Source organism: Zingiber officinale, chromosome 7A (assembly GCF_018446385.1).
Source record: "Zingiber officinale cultivar Zhangliang chromosome 7A, Zo_v1.1, whole genome shotgun sequence".
NCBI classification, from domain to species: domain Eukaryota; kingdom Viridiplantae; phylum Streptophyta; class Magnoliopsida; order Zingiberales; family Zingiberaceae; genus Zingiber; species Zingiber officinale.
Window position 1 is genome coordinate 26,177,239 of NC_055998.1, and position 22,105 is coordinate 26,199,343.

The window sequence follows — 22,105 nt, forward strand, 5'->3', positions numbered from 1 at the left end:
CTGCTACTGTTTCCACAACTAAATGGAGCAACTTCTCATATGATTTCTCTCTTTTCTACGCGTAGGATGCATGAGTGTTTTTTTTAATATAACTGAATTTCTATTTCCGAATCAACTAATGAGTTGACAGCTGAGAATGATGTTTGGAACGGCTGGAACATCGTTGCCGCTGCACCATAGCCACTGCTTTTCTTCTGTATCTACGTTTAGTTGTCGTTGATGTTCTTAACACACGTTCAAATTAATTAGAAGCATTGCTTGTGATTCTAACAATTGCCATTCGAAGTGGATCGCTTAACAGTGTTAGTAAAGGACTTTGAAAACGTTTGTTAGCATTGCATATTTGCCTTTAAGTTTATGGAGTGCTTTCTTCAGAGTTCACCCTTGCTGTTTGAACTGTAGTCCAACACTCAACGGTGAGTCACGAAGCTGGTTAGTTGGTTCAATATCCATATGGCACAACAAAGCTTCTAAATGCAAGAGAGTTTAAAATTAGTGAAGGAAACTCTCTTGGAGTCAAAGGAATTAAAACGAAGAAGAAAATGGTTTCAGGCTAAGAGGTTGAAAAGTGACTTAGATAAGATTTCAAGGAAAAGGAAAGCAGCAAGGAAAATCAACCAAACTTCAACAATTGTTAAGGTTTTGTCCTTACTAAATTGTTATATATTTGAATTTATTTTTTGTCGTTAGATTTGAAAAAGCATATAGAATTAATTCATTCTATTTTTTTTGGTATAACATGGTATAGAAGAACATTATGAAAGTATATCAAACATGTCGAGTGTAGAATGTCAACGGATGATCAATCAAGTTAATGATTGTTTTAGTAGGTTAAACTAAAAAAATTATATTATCACTGTCTAAGACTATTTTATTATTTTAGCCTACAAATGATATGCAAACACTTGGTAGTTGTGTTGAAGGTTTGAGTATGGCTGAAACTCAATTTTCACCACTTTTGTCAGCACAATTGTCTTAGTTCACTCATGTTTTAATATTTTAAAACTAAATATTATTAATAAATTGAAGCAACTATCTCAGGTTCACTTTGATATTGGTTATTTTTAAGCATCTGTCTCAACTTTAGACTTTTAGGCGTTTGTCTCAAATTCAGACAGCAGACCAAGCAAAGAACAATATAAGATGAATATAATGATCACTTACATTAGATTTTAGGAATCTTCTTCCATTGTAAATTTCTATTGTGTCAGACTTAAATGAGTATAAATTACTTCTTTTTTCTAGTTAAAACTATGGCTGATGAATCACAGCTATAATTGGTGGACCATAAAGTAATAAGATTAACTTGAAGTCTCCAACAATTCATTTTGAAGTAAACTTGAATACTCTAGAAGATTAATTGAAGTAAACATGAATTCTCTGCAGTTTAATTTGAAACTGTCTGAAGCATAAAATATGGTCACTGTACTAACCCACAATAATTATTAATAATTTTACCAATCAGTTTAAAGCTCCATTAGTTATACTGCTTACAATTGAATAATTAATTATCAGCTATCTAAGGATTTTAAAGTTGTTGGTCAAGGTTTTTACATTTTGAATTTACCTTCAACTCAACAATACATTTTATACTATCCTGATATCATTTGAAAAGAAAATACGAATAAAGTAATATCTTGATTTTACTTCAGTTATGGGCTCAGTGTTGTAAATATAATAAGCTTCTATAAAAAATTCATTCCTCTATAAAAATCAAAGAATCATGCTATACAAAAATATTTGGGGAATTAAACATGATTCTATGCCATCAATCATTATTTTATAAGGAAACTTCAAAGTTTAAATACGGGTTAAGTTCAATGAGCATTATCCATTTGTCAACAAATAAGATACACTAATCATAAGTAAATCTAGGCTGAAAACATGACTTAGAATTATAATAACGAAGATTATAAAAATTAGAAACTAAAATAATGTCGAGAATTAAATACATTAACTGAAATAATGATATAGAGTTTTTATCCATCCATAAAAAAAATAAATATCGACATTATCCAGAATTACATTTCTTTATTACATTACAACTCTAGCACTATTTAAGCAGATCAACTAATCAATGCATCAAGTAGATAGCCAAAAGAATTATATTCACTATCACTAATATCTAGACCATGAGTGGTACATTCTAATTTCCCATATTATGTCCAAGATAAGCAATGTGTTCACTTCCTACTCTTGACTCCACTCTCGACAATATCCTAAAATGTATATCACTGTATCTTCATTTAGTCTAGTATCGGATCTCACTGACTTTAATCATCCATGCTGCTTACATCCATAATATAGTCTTCCTAGGTTCTCTTGGTCGATCTAGAGATTAGCATCAATGCTCTTAGTCCGGAGTTCCTGCATCGTATAGTTTCAAATTGGTATGGTTGATGCTGTTATTACTTGATGATGCCATTAAATAGCAACTTAATACTCAAAAAAGTAAAATTTGACAAAATTAAACTAAAAGTAGTAATTTGCATAAGTAATAAAAAATCACTCAAAGCAGCCCTAATTTGCAAAAAAATACCTAAATTCACTTAAATACTATCAATTTGGACAAAAAGAAAATCATACGTATATCTAGATTTGCAAGAACAATAATACTTAAATTCAACAAAATTTAATTAAAATCAGTACCAATTAGAGGGGGAGGGGGAAATATAAAACAGACATAAACACAACCATTCAATAAAAGCCCTAAAAGGTTGCTCTAAAATAATCTCATACATGCTGGTTGTTGCGATGGCACTCCAACAACGGTGGACCTTGGAGACACGACGGTCGTTGGAGTTGGAGTGATGAAATCCAAATGTAGGGTACTTCTGTAGGATTTTGGAGCCGGAGTGATGACGGGGAAGGACCAAGATGGCAGAGATGGTGGAGTTGCAACTAACCATCGTCAGAATCAATCAAGTAAATGGAAAGGTCTTTTTTTCAACGGAGCATCGTCGTGGGGTGAAATCAACCTTTTAGGGTACGTATGAGATTCTGGAGCTGGAGTCAACAGAGCTAGAGTCAACGAAGCAAGAGCTGCTGGAGTTGAAGAAGCTAAAGTCGACGAAGCAGGAGCGGTTGGAGTTGACGAAGGGAAGGGATGAGAAGTTAACTGAGGGAGGAGATCTGATGTGGGAGGAGAAAGCCTACGGAGTGTAGAAGTTGTTCCGGAAGGAAGGAAACAATTAGGAAATTTTGTCAAAATTAGGAGAGATTTTATTTTTTTTTTAAATTGTTGTTTAACTAGTGGAACGTAGGGTAAAGAGATATTGGGACGAAGATCTGAACTCGAGAAATGTAAGTATCTAGGTCCTCACGGGCTGAAATTAGGGTATTTAGTGGTGTTATTATAGATAAATTTATGGTCGATTTTCTTGGGCAAAGCCCGATTTATTTGTGGAAGGGGAGGGTTATCACTTTTGCCACGTATGCTTCTCAAAGGTCTTCTGATTGCGCTGTCTTTCAATCAGACCGTTGATTTCCAGAAGACTGGTTACCTAACCAAATTTTAACGGCCGGATCAGAATCCCACTGGTAGGCGTTTCGAATGGAGAAAGTTTCTCTGCATTCGCTTGATCCAGCAAGATAAGGTTACTCAGCCTTACGATCTGGGCACCTGTTAATCCAACGATCAACTAGTGTCCCTTCCATGTTCTTTTATGCGGTAAATGGCATGGAGTAGTTGGTGTGGGAACTCGTCAACTAAGGAGGGTATAGAGGCAGTAGCGAGACGCAGCTGAGCTCGGTCTCCTCCATTCCAGATCTCGGATCCTGCAGCGACGCAATGGAGAGGGAGGAAGCCTTGGAGTTGGAGAGTGGAGAAGGAAGGCCCTTGCTCCCTTTGGTAATCACCTGACTTTTATTGTTAATTGGGTTTGTTGCTGCATCTAGAAGGAAAGGGACTTTTTTTGCCCTCGGATTTCAGTGAGCTTTCAAATTGGCTTCCCTATTCTGTCGGTTGAAGTTCTGATTCCGTGGTTTCTTTGGCTTTGTTGTGGTTAAGTTGATTAGGCCATAAAAAGATGGATCTTGAACTAAGATATCGCAATCGTTTGAATTTGGTGAGAACTGGATGCAGTGAATGGTAATTCATTACGTGGATCTTTTTTCAAACTGAACTGTCCAACTTCTAAGATCTCTGTTGTACTTTTGTTATGGGCTTTGGAACTACTCTGGCTCCAGATAAGGAGGCGAATAGGGCTATTGTTATTTATGATGCAAACAGTTACACTTTTTTGTAGCAGAAAATTTACCTGATTATTATTATTATTATTATTATTATTATTATTATTATTTTCCAATTAACACTAAAAAGGATCTAGAGTGAAATTAAAGAAAAAGTGCCAGCATTGATTCTGAGTTTAGGCGAAAATGAAGGAATTACCAATTTTTTAAGGGTTTAAAATATCTTTTAAACTAATTCAACTATGCTTTCAGAGTGCAACCTCAAGACAAACTGAGAATGAATTGAGAGGACCTCACCATAGATCTAGCGTCTCGAAAGCACCAGCAATAATTTTGGGTATGATCTCACAACATTCTCAATTAACATGGTTTGTAGCACCCATTCTAATGTTTGTTAATTACCTTTCACAAATGCTATATAGCTTGTTCTATCTTTCACACAAGTTTGATAAATAGTCATCTGATGTTTTGAACGCTAGTAGTGTTGGAACTAGATCTACATGCATGAACATAAAAATTTCTCTGACAATTAGTCTATAGGCCCAGTTGTATGAATGCATTATGCATGCACTCTGTTTGCAGGATTTGAATACTTGGATAGTGTCGCATTCAATGGTGTTGGAGCGAACTTAATTGTGTATCTTCATACTGTTCTCCATGGGAACAATGCTGCGAATGCTGCTAATGTGGCCACTTGGAGTGGAACATGTTTCTTGACACCCCTGTTTGGTGCTATTGTTGCTGACACCTATTGGGGAAATTATAAGACTATAATGATTTCCCTTGTGGTGTACCTCCTAGTAAGTCAGTTTTAGAGTCTTCCTCAAAGAGATCAGTTTTGAAGTCTTAATTTTTTTGATATGTATTTTCATCATCAACATGCTCACATTTCTTTATAATAATTATTTTATGTAATCTGCTTATCTTCTTGGGTAATAGGGAATGATTACAATAACTTCCTCTGCTTTTTCGGCATCTTCAACCCTTCTGTTCTGTGGGTTGTACCTAGTGGCGATTGGGAGTGGAGGTGTCAAGGCAGCACTTCTTCCTTTTGGTGCAGAGCAGTTTGATGATGAGAACCCTTCAGATAGAGAGAAAAAGGGGGCTTTCTTTGGTTGGTTTTATCTTTCTATCACCTTAGGAGCACTCACTTCAATGACCTTCATAGTATGGATACAAGAAAATATAAGTTGGGGACTTGGATATAGTATTGCAACATTCTGCATGGCTGCTGCCTTAGCAGCCTTTGTAATGGGCACACCACATTATCGACGCAGGTTGCCAAGTGGCAGTCCATTGCAAAGTATTCTACAAGTAATTTTTGCTTCCTACAAGAAGAGGAGTGCAGAAATTCCCAGAGATATCAGTCTCTTGTATGAGGTGAACAAGGACTCATCAGATGTCGGAGAGCAGAGATTGGCGCATACAAATGGATTCAGGTTATTTTCTCTACATGCAATATGAGAGTATAGTTTTTGGAGAAATGATACTTGACATTTTATATATGATGCAGTCAGATATGAGATTGCGGTTAAGTGAACATGCTGATGATAAAAAAAAACATATTTTAGAACTATTCTTTCTTAGCGTATTGAAACTGAATAGTGAGACATGTCTTTTAGAAAAAAAAAAAAATCTGTTACTTTGAGGAAAGGAAGTAGGAACAATAATCACTAAAATGAATTTAAAATAGCAAATGATAATTGGGTTTCTTTTGAGAACTAGAATTGTTTTTGTTAACCAGTCATCAAACTGACTATTCTGGTGAGAATAATATATCTAAGGTAAATTTTCTGCTGAAGCTGTAATGCACACATCTACAAGCATGATCCTTTTCCAAACATATTCCTTGTTAGTTCTGGTGGTTACTGAATCCTCAAGTGAAAGATCAACTTAGCCAACATTGAGAATGTATTGGGGCCCCTAGATCATCTCAAATTCATGGTATATTGTAAATTGAGAAAAAATTACAGAAAAAGGTAACACAACACGAGTAAGGGCAAATGCTTCGTACAGAAGGAAGCTGATGTGATATTGTGTTTCTACATCCCCTCTCATGCTCAACTTTATTTGTTCTCTTTCATGGTTTGTATTTATGATGTTTTAACTGGGAGGAATTCTCATGCTTTTACATCTTCTGCTCAGGTTCTTAGACAAAGCAGCAACTATTTCTGCCCTGGATTTGAAGGATGGTTCTCCTCAGTACTCCTGGAGTTTATGCACTGTTACCCAAGTAGAAGAGTTGAAGATGTTCCTTCGGCTTATTCCGATATGGGCTAACAGTATAATATATGCGGCTGTGTTTGCTCAAATGTTCACCACCTTCATTCAGCAAGGGAGTGCAATGAACACAAAGATTGGCTCATTCTCCATCCCTCCCGCATCCTTGTGTTCTTTCGAAATCATAAGCGTTATGAGTTGGGTTTTCGTCTACAACAACATCATAGCCCCTGCCGCCAAGCGATACTTTGGAAACGGAATGGGGCTGTCACAGCTTCAACGGATGGGAATAGGTCGTTTCCTTCTGATCCTAGCAATGCTAACAGCTTCTTACAATGAGAGCAAGAGATTGGAAAGTTTTAAAGCTGGCAAATCCCTGAGCATTGCATGGCAACTCCCCCAATTCTTTGTCCTGGCCAGTTCGGAGGTCTTCAACAACATTACCCAGCTCGAGTTCTTCTTTGCGCAGGCACCTGACAGGATGAAGAGCATATGCACAGCAATGGTCCTCTTCTCGATGTCGTTAGGCAATTACTTGAACTCGTTCATAATCACATTCATTGCCATTGTCACCTCAGGGGAAGGGCGGCCTGGCTGGATCTCGAATGACCTGAACAAAGGGCATCTCGATTACTACTTCTTGGTGTTGGCACTCCTGTCGACATTGAACTTTTTGGTTTATATCGCATTTGCAAAGAACTACACACTAAAGAAGGCCATCTCAGAGAGTTAGTGTGACACAAGGATTCCAAGCGTGGATCGCCTGTATTAATATGTTTCTAAAGCTTCCTGTAGTTCACACTAGACCATAATGCTCATAATAAGTTGTTGCAATGGATCATGTAAAATCTTTTTATACCAACACTTTCTTGGTGAAATTGGAGGATCCTGTTTTTTTTTTTCTTCATTACAGTTTAGTTCTTTCTTGTGATTGATAAATCATTTGAACCATGAAATGGAAATTTATTTATTTCCTGAAGAAACTGATTGCGGTTCGATTTGGAACTGGCAGTTTGAGACTTCTTTTTTAACGTCATCCCACCATGGCGCACCATTACGTCATCAGTGAGTGTGTAATAAAATCCAAGCTGGCCACGTCGACGAAGAGTAGCAGTTGAAGCTTACGTGGCGCTTCTTGATTGCTCACATCCTGTGTCTGTCGAATAATATAACGTCACCACCTCGTCAGCCTTCATCAAGGAAGAGATAAATTATGATGATTGGGAAGGTCAGTGAAAGGAGCGTTAATTATACGGTGTAGAGATTTTAGGTAAATATCTTTCCACTTACCCCCCTGACACGATCCACCCTCTCTGCGTTGACGGATTAATCCAGCGTTTTAAATGGACCCTTGGGTGAGCGAATGGACGACGTCGGATTAGATCAGATTTTTGGATCGCGGAGAATGCGTCCGTCGGAGGTCGGACAACCAAGATGCTTCGATCCCTCGATTGAAATCCTCGTCTGATCTTCTCTTCGCCGGTTTCAAAACAAACCCTTGCAGATCTCTCCCTGCTCGCGTCCTTCTCTTTAGAATGCCACAGATCGCGTTCGATTGAACGAGAAGTCTGCTTCCTTGACGCGGAGTCTTAGATTTTGGGGGTGTGGACTGCTGATTAGGGTTTGGGCGGAGGAGATCGATGGCGGTCAGGGAGGAAGAATCGGAGTACGAGAGCGATCCCGAGGACGCGCCGTTGCCAAGGATGCGTCGGAGGGAGGCAAGCGACGACGAGGAAGGGGAAGGATACGATGGGCGGGGGAAATCTGCCGCGGGAGACCGGGTTGGATCCGACGGCGAGTCGGATGGTCAAGGTGGCGCCGAGGTTTATGATGATGAAGAGGAGTACTACGACGGCGAGGAGGAAGAACCGGCGGGCGAAGTAGAGGAATTCGTTGCTGTAGAAGGAATGATGGAAGGAAAAGGAGCGAATATGGGGGCTGTTCCAGTGGGCGAAGGCCCTAGGGACTTGGGAAAGTCGCCGGTTCCTGATGGCGATGGGCAGGCGTTTCTTGGGACTTCAGAAGAAAATGAAGACAAAGAACCTGTTGAAGAGGAGGCGAAGGAGAATGAACCTTATGCTGTGCCGACTGCTGGGGCTTTCTACATGCACGATGATCGGTTCCAGGACAATGGCAGGGGTCGCCGAAGGTGATATTATTTATTACTTGTCAAAAGTCAAAACAACATAATTATACTTTTTGCACTCCTGGTATGATAGGTATCTTTTTTCTTAGAAGAATCTACTGCTATTCTTCATGATCTTCATCTTTTTTTTTTTCCATAAATTAGAGATATTCAATCACACGTGTGCCAAATTATTGATAGAAAACTGTTATGAGCACATAAGTGTGCAGTTTATTGAGGTTCTATTACTGAGTATAATGTTTAAAGGTTTGTATAGATATAATTCATAACTTTCAATAGATAATGTGTACATTTTGCTTCTTGGACTTGATCATGAGGAATGGTTAGTCATTTAGGAACAATGGGCAATATAACCTAACACTGTATAATTTAGCTACTTTTGTTCCTTTATCTATATCTATATATTAAACATAATCCATTACTTACTATTCACCACTATGAGTTGTTTATCAATATATTTTTATTTTTTCACTTCCTCTCCCATTTTTGTTGCAGCCAGTGACTGTATTAGTCTGGATCAAATATTGCATTATTTATATTCCTAAGGCAACATTGAAACTTCTCTTTTTTGGCATTTCCACTTTTTTATTTTCCTTACAAATTTTCCGTTTAATAACCTTTATCTAGGCGTATGTTTGGTGTCCAAAAGTTGTGGGATTCTAAAGATGAACGTGCTTGGGTACATGATAGATTTGAAGAAATGAATCTGCAGGATGCACAAAATCATGAGGTACTTTCTTTCCAATATTCTTATTATGTAAACCAACCTTTGAGGTTCTAATTAAGGATGATAATCCATTTCTCCCAGGAACAGCGGAAGTCTAGAGGTCGTTTTAGAGGTCGAGGTGGTGGCAAAAAGCGCGGCTCTGAACATGGGTATATTAGAGGAAACAGTTTCAATACATACCGTGATGATGTTGAGAATGAAACTCGTGGCCCTAAGACTGTTAGAGGGAGAGGACCTAGGCGCTATGAACTTATTTCAAGGAACAAAAGAGACTTTCCTGCAATTCAAAGCAAACAGTTAGTAATTGACTTCATTATTGTTAATCACATGCAACCTTTCTATTGGATTGCGACAATTTGGAGCTAAATTGTTCTTAATTTCTTTGCAGCTCACCTGTAAAACCTCAAGATTCTGTGTCAAATTATACTTCTGGACGACAATCTTCTCAAGCAGCACCTGTTCAATCAGACCCTCTTCTGAAGAAGAGCACATTTGCCTCGAGCCTTAATTATGCATCTCCCCCTTTTTACCCCTCTGGGTCCTCTAGTCAAGACATGGCAGCCTTGAGTCAGAAAAACAACCAACAAAGTGGAAGGACCAATAAAGCCATGCCATACACTGCACTCATAAGAGAAAATTCTATTGCATCCCAAAGAAACTCTTTGCTGAAAAGGAATATACCCACTGACGTGGTTGGGCGTGATAAGTTGTTTGTTGATGATTCCTTTCAGCCAACAGCTGGGAAAACTATGGCTACCTCCAGTCTCCAGCTGTTAGAATCTTCATTATCATCAAAAGAAATTATCCAGAATGCAAGTTCTAGGGTTCAGGGTAGGGAATCAAGTATTGTTACTCCTCCAAATAGACATTCTGAATCATCTATTAGCCAACCTGGAAGAGTTGCTACTCAAACTAAGCCCACAGAACACAGACCACTTCAGTTTCCTGCACAACCTGCAATGCAAATTTCTAATCAACAGTTGGTTCATCTTCGTAGCATTGGGAATCAAGCATCATCACCTCCTGATTCTGCATCTCTTACTTCATCTGACAATGTTCAGTCTGATTCACATCCAGCTGTAAATAAGCCAGAAGATGCACCTGTTGGAAAAGCAAGGATCAATAATCAAAGGATAGGAAAGGGACCCTTTCTGTATGGTGGAGCTCAGGTAATTGGAGCAACTGGAGCTGTGGGACTTGCTAATGGTGACCATAACTTCCCTGGAACTCCAGCACTTTTACCAGGTCTGTCAAATTACTCTCTTTTAATTATTACAAAAGCATGCCTTTCTTAGATGTGGATTTCCTTTCATCCAGTTCTGGGTATTGAATGGCATTACTCCTTAAATTCCATATTACTTCTTTCAAAATTGGTAGATGGGCACTCAAAATTGCCATTTTGTGTCACAAAATTATAGACAAATAACTTGATTTTGAAATCACCATTGCAGATGCTTTTCTTTTACGTGATGCCTTGACCATACCAAGGCTTTTTGCCTTTCCTCCATCTCATAGGCTCCCAATGGTATTAATCTTAGTAATCATAAGTGCATGTCTCTTGGCCCCACTACATTCCACACTGTATTAATCATAGTAATCATGGGTACATTCCACAGTGTCAATGGAGGTTTTTGGTTCTCGTGCACTGGTATTATCTGCAGAATGAACGCTCATTCAAATTAAACTAGATCTTTGTATCTTAATCTTTTGTGACCATATGCTACTTTCGTACACTTTTGGCATGTATATATTTGGACGTTCTTGATTGTATTTTTTGTTTCTTGTTTCAAGTTATGCAACTTGGTGGCCCCAATCCTGGTGGTATGGGGCTTCCTGCTATGGGTATGGCTCTTCCAGGATATGTAGCTCAGCCTCAGCTTGGTTTTGGCAACTCAGAAATGACTTGGTATGCAATATGTTACTTTCTATATTTATTTCACTTTTTCAGCCGTGCTATATTGTTTGGCCTATATCGATGTTGTTAAGGCAAAATGTTATGCAGATAGTTTATTCTTTATGGGTTGGCACATACTCATTTTCTCTTTTATTAGTTTACTCTTATGTTCAGCATTCAGCAATAAAATGGACCATTGGGAACCTTTTATTTCCTTTATTTAAAAGGACTCTTGGGCACTTGGAATTGATGGCCTCCTGTATAGACTGTTTATTGTATCTGTTTTAGCATTATAGTACATTCTGACCCATTATAGTGTAGGCATGTTAGCAGCATTCTTATGACGGAATGGAACCATAGTGTACCAGGTGTCTTTTGAATTGCTATTTTCCTTTTGTTTCTTCCATATAAGCAATCATCTGATGGTATGACTATTAATTTTGAGGTGCTGAAAAAAAAGTGATATCAGGAGTAAGCAACTTAAATTATCATCAGGAAAACATAGAGGGACTGGATTATTTTTATGTTGTCTTTTACTTTATTTCTTTGTTCTTATATTAAACAGAATCTTCTTTCATCTTGTATGGATCCTAGGGTTCCAGTATTGGCAGGTGCTGCTGGGGCTTTAGGAGCACCTTATTGCCCACCTTACATATCTCTTGATGGTAACTACTTTGCTCGTCCTTCAGGACAGCCATCTTCATCATCTTCTTCTAGGTAACATGCACAATTTCCTCCTTTTTTGGGTGCTATGAGCATAGTTTTGAACTCTTTGCTTCCTAAGTATCCGTTTCTATTTCACTTCTTCCAATTTATTTTTCACAAGGGTTTTGTTAGCTCTTGTCTATTTGTTCGAGGCTGTGTTATGAATTTTGTCGATAGTTTTCTCATTGATTTCTATGGGAAAACATATCAGGCTTGCTACCATATGATCTTCTAATTTTTATTACACAAAATTTGTGCTTTGATGGGATAATCTTCACAAAAGCACATATATTTGATTACCTTGTAAAATACTTGTAATGCCCTCCAGAACTTTGTTGTCATCTTGTGAATAGATTCTGATTTGGTTTCAGATAGTGCTCTATTTTTTCTCTCTTCTTTTTCTTGGTACAATGTTATGCTTATACTGGATTATAAGAACTTCACCATTCATTATATGTGCCACAGAGAAACTGGTACAAGCACACCTGTTAGCCCCTTGAAACCTTCCCAGAGACCTGGTATACTATGTCGCCTTTACTTTTCTTGTTTTCAATAATAGTTGATCTGCGCTTGAAAAATCCCATCGCGATCAAATTTATGTGAAATTATCTCATGTTTTTTTTTTCTTCAGAGGTGAATGAGGACTCAGGGCAACGCCAAAACAAGCCCCGTAGGTAAGAATAAAAGCTTTGCTGATGTAAATTTACATCAAGAGATGGTGATTATTTGCTAGTTAGTCTGTTTTCTCTTCTATATTCTTTCAGGTACTCGGAGATGAATTTTGGCCAATGATGTGCATGTATGGTTAAATATGCTCTACTAACAGCCTAAGGTCAGAAAAAAACTGATGTTTATCCAAAACATCTATTTTATACTTCGTCTCTTTATTTTTATGGAATATCCATTTTTTGCTGCAGCTGTTTTACAATGCCCTCTGTGGTCTTTGCTTTGGCATCTAAGCTGACCTGGAGCACATTGGGCTGTTTAGTCTCCCTACATACCCTAGGTATATTATTGCTTTGTTGAGCACAGAATGATCTTAGTTGTACACATTTGTTGCTTTTTTACTTGATCAACTGTTATCCTTTCTTAAGTTCTGCATATTGAATCTGTCATTTGGACTCCATGATTTTTTTTTAAATATCCCTTGGAGCATAATACCTGCCAAAATGATCTTTCTCCAAGTTGTCATTTGTCTAAATGCATTCAGTGTTTATCTTCATTTTGTTTGCAAAATGCTTCACCTCCCACTTTGAATAGGAATCTTTAAAATATGAGTCTATGAGAAAATATGTTTTTACAAAGAAAGATAAATCATAAAACTTAAATTTTAGCAAGCATTTTGCAAAGTAAAGAAAACATATTGTGTATTTTGGCAAATTGTGAAGCTAGAAAATATTTCCAAAAAGGGACCAACTGAGATAAATCTGCCTGCGTCAGTAGGAAATTTTTGCCAAACTGAAGCACTGGGGTGGTCCCTTTTGCTAACAAACTGTCTGGTCTTCTGATTTTTCGCATCGACTATTATAGAATTCTTTATAGAATTCTAACTTTCTGACATCTTTGCATTCTGCAGCTGTTTAACACCTGCTCTTGCTGTAATCTTGTGAGATCACCATTTTGCAGCATGACTGGTGGTGTGGCCAATGGTAAGAAATTTAAGTTACTCTCAATGTTCTGATTATTCTTGGTATCTGAATCTGAACAGTTAACTGTGGAATTTCTCTGATATGCAGATACTATAACAGCAGTTGGAGAGTGGTTAAACCTTCTCTAATCATAAGATATTTCGAGTGAGGTACTTTTTAGAGATATGAAGAATCTTCAAGAGTTGTCAATAGTGATGTCTCGACTTTGCGATGAGTTGTTGGTTTGTGAAACAAGAACCAATTGGTGTTTGAATTTGTATCCTATGTTTCTGCGTTAATTTGACTGGAGTTAATTATATCATGACTCTGTTGCTCGTGTTATAAACCTTGCTTCTTTTCTCAGTTAATCTCAACATCAATGTTAGAGTGGCCTGTGTTTGTTTTTTCTTTTTATATCCGACTCTTTATTGTGTAAAATCTACGGGTCAAGTTGAAATCAGGCTATCAAACTGGACTTGATTTTCAAATCCGATCAAATTCAAAATATAAATTTATGGAGCATTTTGTTACATGTTTTTATGTTAAAAGTTGAATTTGTAAATTAATTTTCTTTACAAGATAAATATCATATAATTTTTTTTTATTTATTTGATGTGATCTCCTCGTGATGGCCTTATGTTGGACCAGGTCGAGGCGTCATCTTGGGCCTATTTAGGCCCAGCCAAAGTATCAGCGTCTATCAATTGCCGCTCGCTTTCATTCATCGATCGAGCACTCCAATCCACACATCATCCATACGCAGAGAGCTCAGTTCGCTTCGATCAAACTCGAAATTTGAGGTCCGTAACGACTCTCCTTCTCTTCCTCCCCAGGCCACTAGAACATAGCAGTGGCCAGCAATCTTACTCGCGCCTCCTCTTTTCCCATTGCACCGCCGAGCGCCGAGGAAGACGAAGGATGCAGCTCCTTCAAAGTGGACTTGCAATGACAAGACTTTGTTCTCTCTCCGATGGAGGTACTCCCACCCCTCCTACCTTCTGTTTTCTTCTTCTTGATGCGAATTTTTGTTCGTTCTTGCCTGTTTCCTTTTCTTGTATCAGGCACTTCCCCCTTTAAACCTCGACGGTTTTCCTCCGCTCCCACCCGTCTCGCAACTCAGTTCTCGACCACTCGACGCCTCGGACACTCACCTGCCTCGAGAAGGAGGCTCGGCTCCGATTTGATCCTGACAAGAGCTGCTTCAGTTGAAGGTGTTCTCTCTTTTTTCCACTTCATTATCAAAGGCGCTTCATGGCCCCCAACACTTTTTCCCCATTGTCCTGCAGCCGGGGCATCAGTTGAATCAGTGGATGTGGCAAAGCAGCAAGTTTTAACGGCCTTGTCCCAAATTATGGACCCTGATTTCGGCACGGACATCGTGTCGTGTGGTTTTGTGAAAGATTTACTCATTAATGAAGCCTTAGAAGAGGTACTTAATTCTCCGCATAGTCTTTGCTTGCTTCGTGCGATGTCCGTTAATCGATCAAATTTTCAGGTTTCGTTTCGGTTGGAGCTGACTACTCCTGCGTGTCCTATCAAAGACATGGTACGTGGAATTGCTAGATAATTTTATAATTGTTCTCTGTTGTTGAAATTCGACGAAACGTTTCAGCAGCATGCGCCATGGGCATGGGTCTCTACTGAATCCTTCCATTAGTTTTCTAATTTAGAGCTCAGCCTTACATTGCATTCAAAACAGTTCCCTCTTTGACAAATTACTTGTCCTTGTATAGTCATAATCTATTGTCTTTAAAAATGAGTTTTTTATATTTTCTTGTGAGGGTTTGTGTGAATAAATATGAGAAAAGGTTAAAAGGATGCCCTTTTTTTTTTAATGACATCCTATTTTGATTTTTTATTAAAAGAGCGCTCTACCCCTATGTACAATTATTCAATTACCCTCCACTCCATAGTAGCAACTTATTCTCATTATTATCTCTTTTATTTTTTTCCAGCCTAAATCGACATGTTGTAGCAGCTACGAAACCATAGCTGCTAAAATTTAGCTGCCACATACAGTTGTAGCAGCTACGATTCCATAGCTGCTACAACATGGGAAAAAAAAATAATTTAAGACTAAAATTCTTTGGAGCCTCCAAAAAGAATTTAAATGACATTTTTTGAGCCTGAAATCTCGTTATGTGTTCCATCCCATAATCAATTGTAGATCTCTGAACGAGCTTTGATTTGATATATTGTACATCTCATGGTTCAACCTGAGTCAAAAGTTATGGTCTCTCAAAATTTAGGGTTTAGCATTCATATTGCAGCAACTATGAAGTTGCAACAGTTGTATCAGTTACGATTTCATAGTTGTTAGCTATACAATTGTAGTAACTACGGTTTCGTAGTTACTATAGTGTGAATGTTAAACCCTAAATTTTCATATGTTATAACTTTTAACTCAGGTGGAACCACGAAACACACAATATATCAAATCAAAGCAGAGATCTATAACTAGTTATGGGTGGAACTCGTAACGGCCTGATTTCATGCTAAAAAAAACGTCGTTTAATTCCTTTTCGGAGACTTCAAACAATTTTAGTCTTAAAAAAAAAAAATCATGTTGTAGCAGCTTCGGTTTAGTAGCTGCTACAACACACCTGATTTAGGCGGTAGATGGGATAATAATGAGAACAATACTGGAGGATGGTCGTGCTATTTTACAGGGGTGGGCCACCCTTTTGGTAAAAAATAACATAGAGCGCCTCGATGATTTAGTAAAAAGGGGGCGGTCTTTTGACTTTTGCCCTATAAGTATTGCTTGCCAGTATGTCATAGATTATGCACAATTGTTGTAGAAGCATATTCATGGAAGCCTTGAACCTTCATCCCTCAAAAATTTTTGATGAAAGTGGTTCTCTAAACAGAAACATATTCATGGAAGCCTTGAACCTCCATCCCTCAAAAACTTTTGATGAAAGTGGTTCTCTAAACGGAAACCTTAGCTACCATATCCTAAGGACTTTATCAATTGCCCTAGCTGGCACCTTTGATTGTGCACAATTTAACGAAAATGAAAAGAGATACTATACTAATGTTATCCACTGTAATACTACAGGAAATGCCTTGAAGTTGGTATTCTTATATATTTTGTACCTTTTTCATTAGTTTTAATTTACATTGTTGAATTTTTTTTGAAGAACAAATTTACATGTTGTCTTAATGTGATATGTTTAACAACTAGCTGTAGCTTGTCCTCTAGGAAATCATTCTCATAGAGTTGTTCTTAATGTGATATTATCTGATATTTCAGTTTGAACAAAGGGCAAATGAAGTTGTTGGAGCACTTCCTTGGGTTAAAAAGGTGACAGTGACAATGTCAGCACAACCAGCTAAACCAGTTTTTGCCGGAGAGCTGCCCAAGGGATTACAAAGAATATCAAATATTATAGCTGTCTCAAGTTGCAAGGCAAACATTTCAAAACCTGGTTACTCTGTGTAGGATCAGGCTACAACATATTTGTTTGTTTGGACACCAATCTGAATGGAAAACTTTATTCTTACATGATAAAGGGGATTTTTTTTTTTATTTTTGTTTCACTCTAGGCATATTCTTAACTGTCTTTGACATTAGAGCTTAAAAATGCAGGGAGGTGTTGGAAAGAGTACAGTTGCTGTAAACCTTGCTTACACATTGGCCGGAATGGGAGCCAGAGTTGGCATCTTTGATGCTGATGTATATGGGCCAAGTTTGCCAACTATGGTTTCACCTGAGAACCGGTTATTAGAAATGGTACATGTCATCTGGTTGTAAGACTTGTATGAATTTAGAAAAATAAACTAATGATCATGAAACAGCTGTATTTTATAGAACCCTGAAACAAGAACCATACTTCCAACTGAGTTCCTGGGTGTTAAGTTGATTTCTTTTGGTTTTGCTGGACAAGGACGTGCAATAATGCGTGGTCCAATGGTTTCAGGAGTCATCGACCAGCTACTCACTACTGCTGAGTGGTATGTAAACTATTCTATTGAAGATAATTTTACTAAATCTACTAGATCCTTAACTACACAAAGTGAGTGTTTGCACAAAACAGGGGAGAATTAGACTATCTTGTAATCGATATGCCCCCTGGAACTGGTGATATTCAGCTCACCTTATGCCAGGTATTGTTTAACATTATTGTGTACGAAATATTAATTAATCTGATCCGTTTTTGTCCATAATAACACAATAAAAATAAGTCTTATTCATTCATTTATGTAACTAAATTGAATTTTCTCAGGTTGCTCCATTGACAGCTGCTGTAATTGTTACCACACCTCAGAAATTGGCATTCATTGATGTTGCTAAAGGAGTTCGAATGTTTTCAAAACTCAAGGTGATTTATTATGCATCACTACCACAATTTGTACTGAGAGAATCATCCCTTCCAGATTCAATTTTGGTAGTCACCCAACTTCCAAGTGTTGAAAATACACAAATGTTTGCTTTCTCAAGGTTCCATGCGTAGCGGTGGTTGAAAACATGTGCTACTTTGATGCTGATGACAAGCGATATTACCCCTTTGGTCGGGGCTCTGGTTCTCAGGTATGTGACTTAAGTACCAAATTACCATGCTCAGTCTTCTTTTTGTTCTCTGTTTGGTGATACAAAGCTACATGCTACGTTTTGTCTATTGTGTCTGCTACCTGCAGGTTGTTCAGCAGTTTGGGATTCCACATCTGTTTGATCTTCCAATTAGGCCCACTGTACGTACAACATTTAAAACTCAATGTTGTCAAATTTTCCTTCACTCGTTTTAGTACTACAATTTATATGGTTAAGGAAAGCATTGCTTATGGCCCTAAAATTCTTTGCAACCTGTTTATTGTATGACGATTGCTAATCTGGATACATGTTTTCTTTTCTTGGACTTAATATGAAATCAGTATGAGAGTGGCAAAATGCATAAAAATCGACAATGGCGTAATGTATATGTTAACTACTTGGCGTGCATAATGCCTTTGAAAATATTAATATGATTTGGAAACTCTAAATCATCAGTTGGAACATAAAATGCTGCAGACACATTTCCAATGCATTTGCTCAGAAAATTGATTGCTAAAATATGAAGAGTTATATGGCTACTTCCATTCTGCTACAATTTTTTAATTATATTTCACCTAGTAGCGTATATCCTGTTGAATAAACTTTCTTAGTCATATTAAGTTTCATGGTAGCTATCGGCATCTGGAGACAGTGGTACGCCTGAAGTTGTAGCTGACCCTCAAGGTGAAGTAGCCAGGACATTTCAAGATCTTGGTGTATGTGTTGTGCAACAGTGTGCTAAAATTCGTCAACAAGGTAAGCCATCGTTTAGAAGACAACTACAGGATGATATGTTATAGCTATAGATTAGGGATCATGTAATGTAATTCCATCACAAAATTATTTTTTTCTATACTCAGACTCCTTGTAGATGTTACAGTTGGATTCTAAAATATCATTTTATCAAAACTTAGCTTACTATGATATGCATAGACATGAAAGGAAACTATGAACTACAGAAAATTCTTCGAAACTTCGTTATTCATTTGAACCTTTTGTTGACTCGTGGCTCTATCAACTTTATTGTATTGACTGTTTTCAGTAGTCCATGTAATTTCGAGATGCTCCCATAATAGCTTCAAGTAGCTTTAATATGTCATCCAATCAGTGAGCATTCTAGAGACTGGTCATTTAGACATAATAGATTGCAAATTATTGATGGCTGAATATGGAAATCAACTTACATGTTTAAGAGAACATATTAATTTTTGTGTTTTGCCAAGATAGCTGCCACATCTAATATTTTTTGACTTGATAATATGATTAACTGATATAAAAACATTACAGAAAAAAATGACTATCTTAAGATGGTAAAGAAAATATCACTTTTGCCTGTTGCAGCCGCCTTTATTATTAAGAAAGTGATAGCCTTGAATTAATATGACAAATAGTATTCCTTTTTCAGTGTCAACAGCAGTGTCATATGATAGATCTATCAGAGCTATCAGAGTGAAAGTTCCTGATTCAGATGATGAATTTTTGCTTCATCCTGCTACAGTTAGAAGAAATGATCGCTCTGCCCAAAGTGTTGTATGTATTGCATACCTATAATTATAATGTCATTAAGTCTTTGTTATTTTTTGCTTACCTGGAGTTTGATTCATGAAAAGGGAGTTAAGCATTTGAATATTTTGATTCAAGGAGTCCGATTTTGAGCCATCATATAGATTTCCAACAGCATTTACTATTGTCAGATTTTATCCAAGAGATAACTATTGAGTTTATTATTTTCTCAACAACAAATGCTGAATGAACCCTCAAAAAAACATGGAACTACCACCTAATGCACAAACTTTGTTTTATTTGTTAATAGGGAGAATGACTTCACATAATTGGTAAACTAAAATTTACATGGTTGGGACGATGAGGGGTGAGAGGGAAAAAGTCACACAATTGCACATGGATCATAGGCCACTATTATTTATTTGTGTTACTTGTTCCTCTCCTTCCACCTCCTAGTTATCCATCTTAGTAAACTTGGCTGAAAAGAGAAATACATGCACGTGCATCTGAGTATCTGGACATGCCACATTGACTTATTTATCTTTTTCTTGGGAAAAAATGGAAGTGCACATACTAATTATTGCCACTACTGAAACTGTCTATACAGGATGAATGGACTGGGGAGCAAAAATTACAATACGGTGACGTTCCAGAAGACATTGAACCTGAAGATATTCGACCTATGGGAAACTATGCTGTTTCAATCACTTGGCCAGATGGTTTTAGCCAGGTAACTATAGCTTGACTTTGATGCCGAGCACTCTGTGCAAGGATGACCTGTTTGTAAGCATGGTTGACTATTTACAGCAAGTGTGATTTAACTATGATTTCTTGCAGTTACCCTATTCAAAGATTTTATCTTAAATTTTGAATAGGATATCTAAAAAATTTTACATCAGCTATTCTATATATTCCCTAAATTTTGTATTTATAAATAGTGCTTCTCTAAATTTAGGAAATGTATTAGGGAAGCTGATATATGACGTAGTAAAAAGTCGATATCCAAATTTAATAAAGTAATTTTTTATCCTAAATTATGCATTTTGGATAGAGAAGCTGATGTGAATGTTCTAAAATGATGACTATCTCATTGTTCAGCCATAAGAATGTGTGACCAATTTTCTCACACTACGTTGTAGCTTAATTAAATATTAGGAGTTGAGGTCTAGATATTTGCCAAGATTTGCACTTTTGCCTGAACATTTGCCTGAATAACAAAGTTTTACCTTTTTTGAAAAAAAAAATAAAATTATTACACCGGGATAGCTACTTGTAGTTAGTATGTAAATGTCTCTCTTGTCAATTTAGTAGAGATGATTGTACCACTATTCTGACATAATAAGAGATGAAGCGCTTTCGAGGATGAAAGATCATAGTTCAAGCAAGTGCACGATGTGAATCGAATATTTGTTAAGATGTTGCTATCCATTTCATCCCCGTAATAACATATCTGATAATTTGTGTGCTGTGCAGGTAAATCTAATAGATGCAAATCTTCTTATCGTCTTGATATGCATGTAACTTGATGCCTCCACTTTCCTATGTTACATCAGAACCTATTTCAAACACTCCCAAATGAATGTTTTATGAGATATATATATATATATATATATATATTGGTTGTATTAAAAAAATACATGTGAAATTTGGAGCTGACAAAATCCCTTTGCTATCAGATTGCTCCTTACGACCAGTTAGAAACCATGGAGCGCCTCATCGATGTTCCACAACCAACCGTCGCCAAGGTTTGAGATATTGTAGACTTTGATCCATACAAGTTAAGGTATGTGCGGTCGAAATGAACACCAACCTGAAGAAACCTGGACCTGGCGCTGTAAATTACTTGAGGAACTACTGTAACACGTTACCATTTCCTCATTCATTAGCAATATAATAAACTGCAATTTTGAAGTTTTTAAATCTTAATCAGATCAGCATAAAATAAAATGTTGATTTAGATTGACGTGAATCTATATAATAATAATGGCATCGTCATGACAACTACCTGAAGTCCACTGAAAATCATCCCATAATTTAAGAAATGAATAATGTGGCTCTTCAATTATTAGTGGCGTGATGATGTGTCGTATTTTTTTTTTTTTATTAACAACAGCATGCGGCGAATAAATAAGCAACGTAGTTAAAACTGGACCACCTTTCCGGTTCGGTCGATATCCAGAAAACCGGCCGGCTCCGGCTTCTATTTCACTTTAATTCAATATCACTCGATTAGTTAAATCACTCAAATGTAGGCGTAGCTACTAATTGACGACTCATTAAACCATTAAACATCAACTTCATTTGTTACCCTACGTTTTATCTGCCTCGTTAATTATACAAATATTATATTCATTAAAAAACGTAATCGAAAACGCAGCAGGTGGATTTGCATCCATCGCCCGTGAAAGAAGACCAGGCATCGACTCACAGGACGAGAGGGAAGAGGACCCTTTTAATAATATAATATTTTATAATAAATGAAAAATAAAAATTTATTAATATAGAAAATATCTCATCGTTAAATTTCGTGGAGGATATGAATCCTAATCCATCCCAT

General features: G+C 37.2%; 3 protein-coding genes across 5 annotated transcripts; all 3 read left to right on the top strand.

Annotated features, from left to right (window-relative positions):
* The first annotated feature begins 3,685 nt into the window (after positions 1 to 3,685).
* LOC122001208 (protein NRT1/ PTR FAMILY 8.3-like) lies at positions 3,686 to 7,318 on the top strand. The gene is made up of 5 exons (XM_042555837.1): positions 3,686 to 3,850; positions 4,444 to 4,528; positions 4,774 to 4,991; positions 5,131 to 5,630; positions 6,337 to 7,318. Exons 1-5 carry the CDS (start codon positions 3,791 to 3,793, stop codon positions 7,142 to 7,144), a joined length of 1,671 nt encoding a protein of 556 aa, XP_042411771.1. The 5' UTR covers positions 3,686 to 3,790; the 3' UTR covers positions 7,145 to 7,318.
* A 440-nt stretch (positions 7,319 to 7,758) lies between these two features.
* LOC122001207 (protein MLN51 homolog) lies at positions 7,759 to 13,910 on the top strand. Of its 2 annotated transcripts, none has more exons than XM_042555835.1 (12): positions 7,759 to 8,560; positions 9,185 to 9,287; positions 9,366 to 9,580; positions 9,673 to 10,529; positions 11,076 to 11,190; positions 11,773 to 11,895; positions 12,349 to 12,401; positions 12,515 to 12,557; positions 12,648 to 12,715; positions 12,801 to 12,889; positions 13,460 to 13,532; positions 13,620 to 13,910. In XM_042555835.1, exons 1-9 carry the CDS (start codon positions 8,052 to 8,054, stop codon positions 12,673 to 12,675), a joined length of 2,046 nt encoding a protein of 681 aa, XP_042411769.1. In that variant the 5' UTR covers positions 7,759 to 8,051; the 3' UTR covers positions 12,676 to 12,715; positions 12,801 to 12,889; positions 13,460 to 13,532; positions 13,620 to 13,910. The 2 variants fall into 2 exon arrangements, with proteins under 2 accessions (XP_042411769.1, XP_042411770.1); XM_042555836.1 differs by having other exon boundaries at positions 9,372 to 9,580.
* A 296-nt stretch (positions 13,911 to 14,206) lies between these two features.
* Positions 14,207 to 21,468, top strand: LOC122001209 (fe-S cluster assembly factor HCF101, chloroplastic-like). Of its 2 annotated transcripts, XM_042555839.1 has the most exons (15): positions 14,212 to 14,487; positions 14,573 to 14,722; positions 14,798 to 14,940; positions 15,007 to 15,057; positions 16,768 to 16,923; positions 17,104 to 17,247; positions 17,326 to 17,468; positions 17,552 to 17,621; positions 17,741 to 17,836; positions 17,956 to 18,045; positions 18,153 to 18,206; positions 18,678 to 18,801; positions 19,451 to 19,575; positions 20,156 to 20,278; positions 21,225 to 21,468. In XM_042555839.1, the coding sequence occupies exons 1-15, from the start codon at positions 14,430 to 14,432 to the stop codon at positions 21,297 to 21,299; spliced, it is 1,602 nt and encodes a 533-aa protein (XP_042411773.1). In that variant the 5' UTR covers positions 14,212 to 14,429; the 3' UTR covers positions 21,300 to 21,468. The 2 variants fall into 2 exon arrangements, with proteins under 2 accessions (XP_042411772.1, XP_042411773.1); XM_042555838.1 differs by having other exon boundaries at positions 14,207 to 14,722.
* Positions 21,469 to 22,105: the final 637 nt, after the last annotated feature.

Coding starts and splice junctions, on each gene's coding strand:
- LOC122001208 (XM_042555837.1), top strand. CDS start 3,791: ATGGAGAGGGAGGAAGCCTTGGAGTTGGAGAGTGGAGAAGGAAGGCCC. Junction 3,851..4,443: donor GAAGGCCCTTGCTCCCTTTG/GTAATCACCTGA, acceptor CTATGCTTTCAG/AGTGCAACCTCAAGACAAAC. Junction 4,529..4,773: donor AGCACCAGCAATAATTTTGG/GTATGATCTCAC, acceptor CTCTGTTTGCAG/GATTTGAATACTTGGATAGT.
- LOC122001207 (XM_042555835.1), top strand. CDS start 8,052: ATGGCGGTCAGGGAGGAAGAATCGGAGTACGAGAGCGATCCCGAGGAC. Junction 8,561..9,184: donor AATGGCAGGGGTCGCCGAAG/GTGATATTATTT, acceptor ACCTTTATCTAG/GCGTATGTTTGGTGTCCAAA. Junction 9,288..9,365: donor AGGATGCACAAAATCATGAG/GTACTTTCTTTC, acceptor CATTTCTCCCAG/GAACAGCGGAAGTCTAGAGG.
- LOC122001209 (XM_042555838.1), top strand. CDS start 14,482: ATGGAGGTACTCCCACCCCTCCTACCTTCTGTTTTCTTCTTCTTGATG. Junction 17,248..17,325: donor AGAACCGGTTATTAGAAATG/GTACATGTCATC, acceptor TGTATTTTATAG/AACCCTGAAACAAGAACCAT. Junction 18,802..19,450: donor TGCTAAAATTCGTCAACAAG/GTAAGCCATCGT, acceptor TTCCTTTTTCAG/TGTCAACAGCAGTGTCATAT.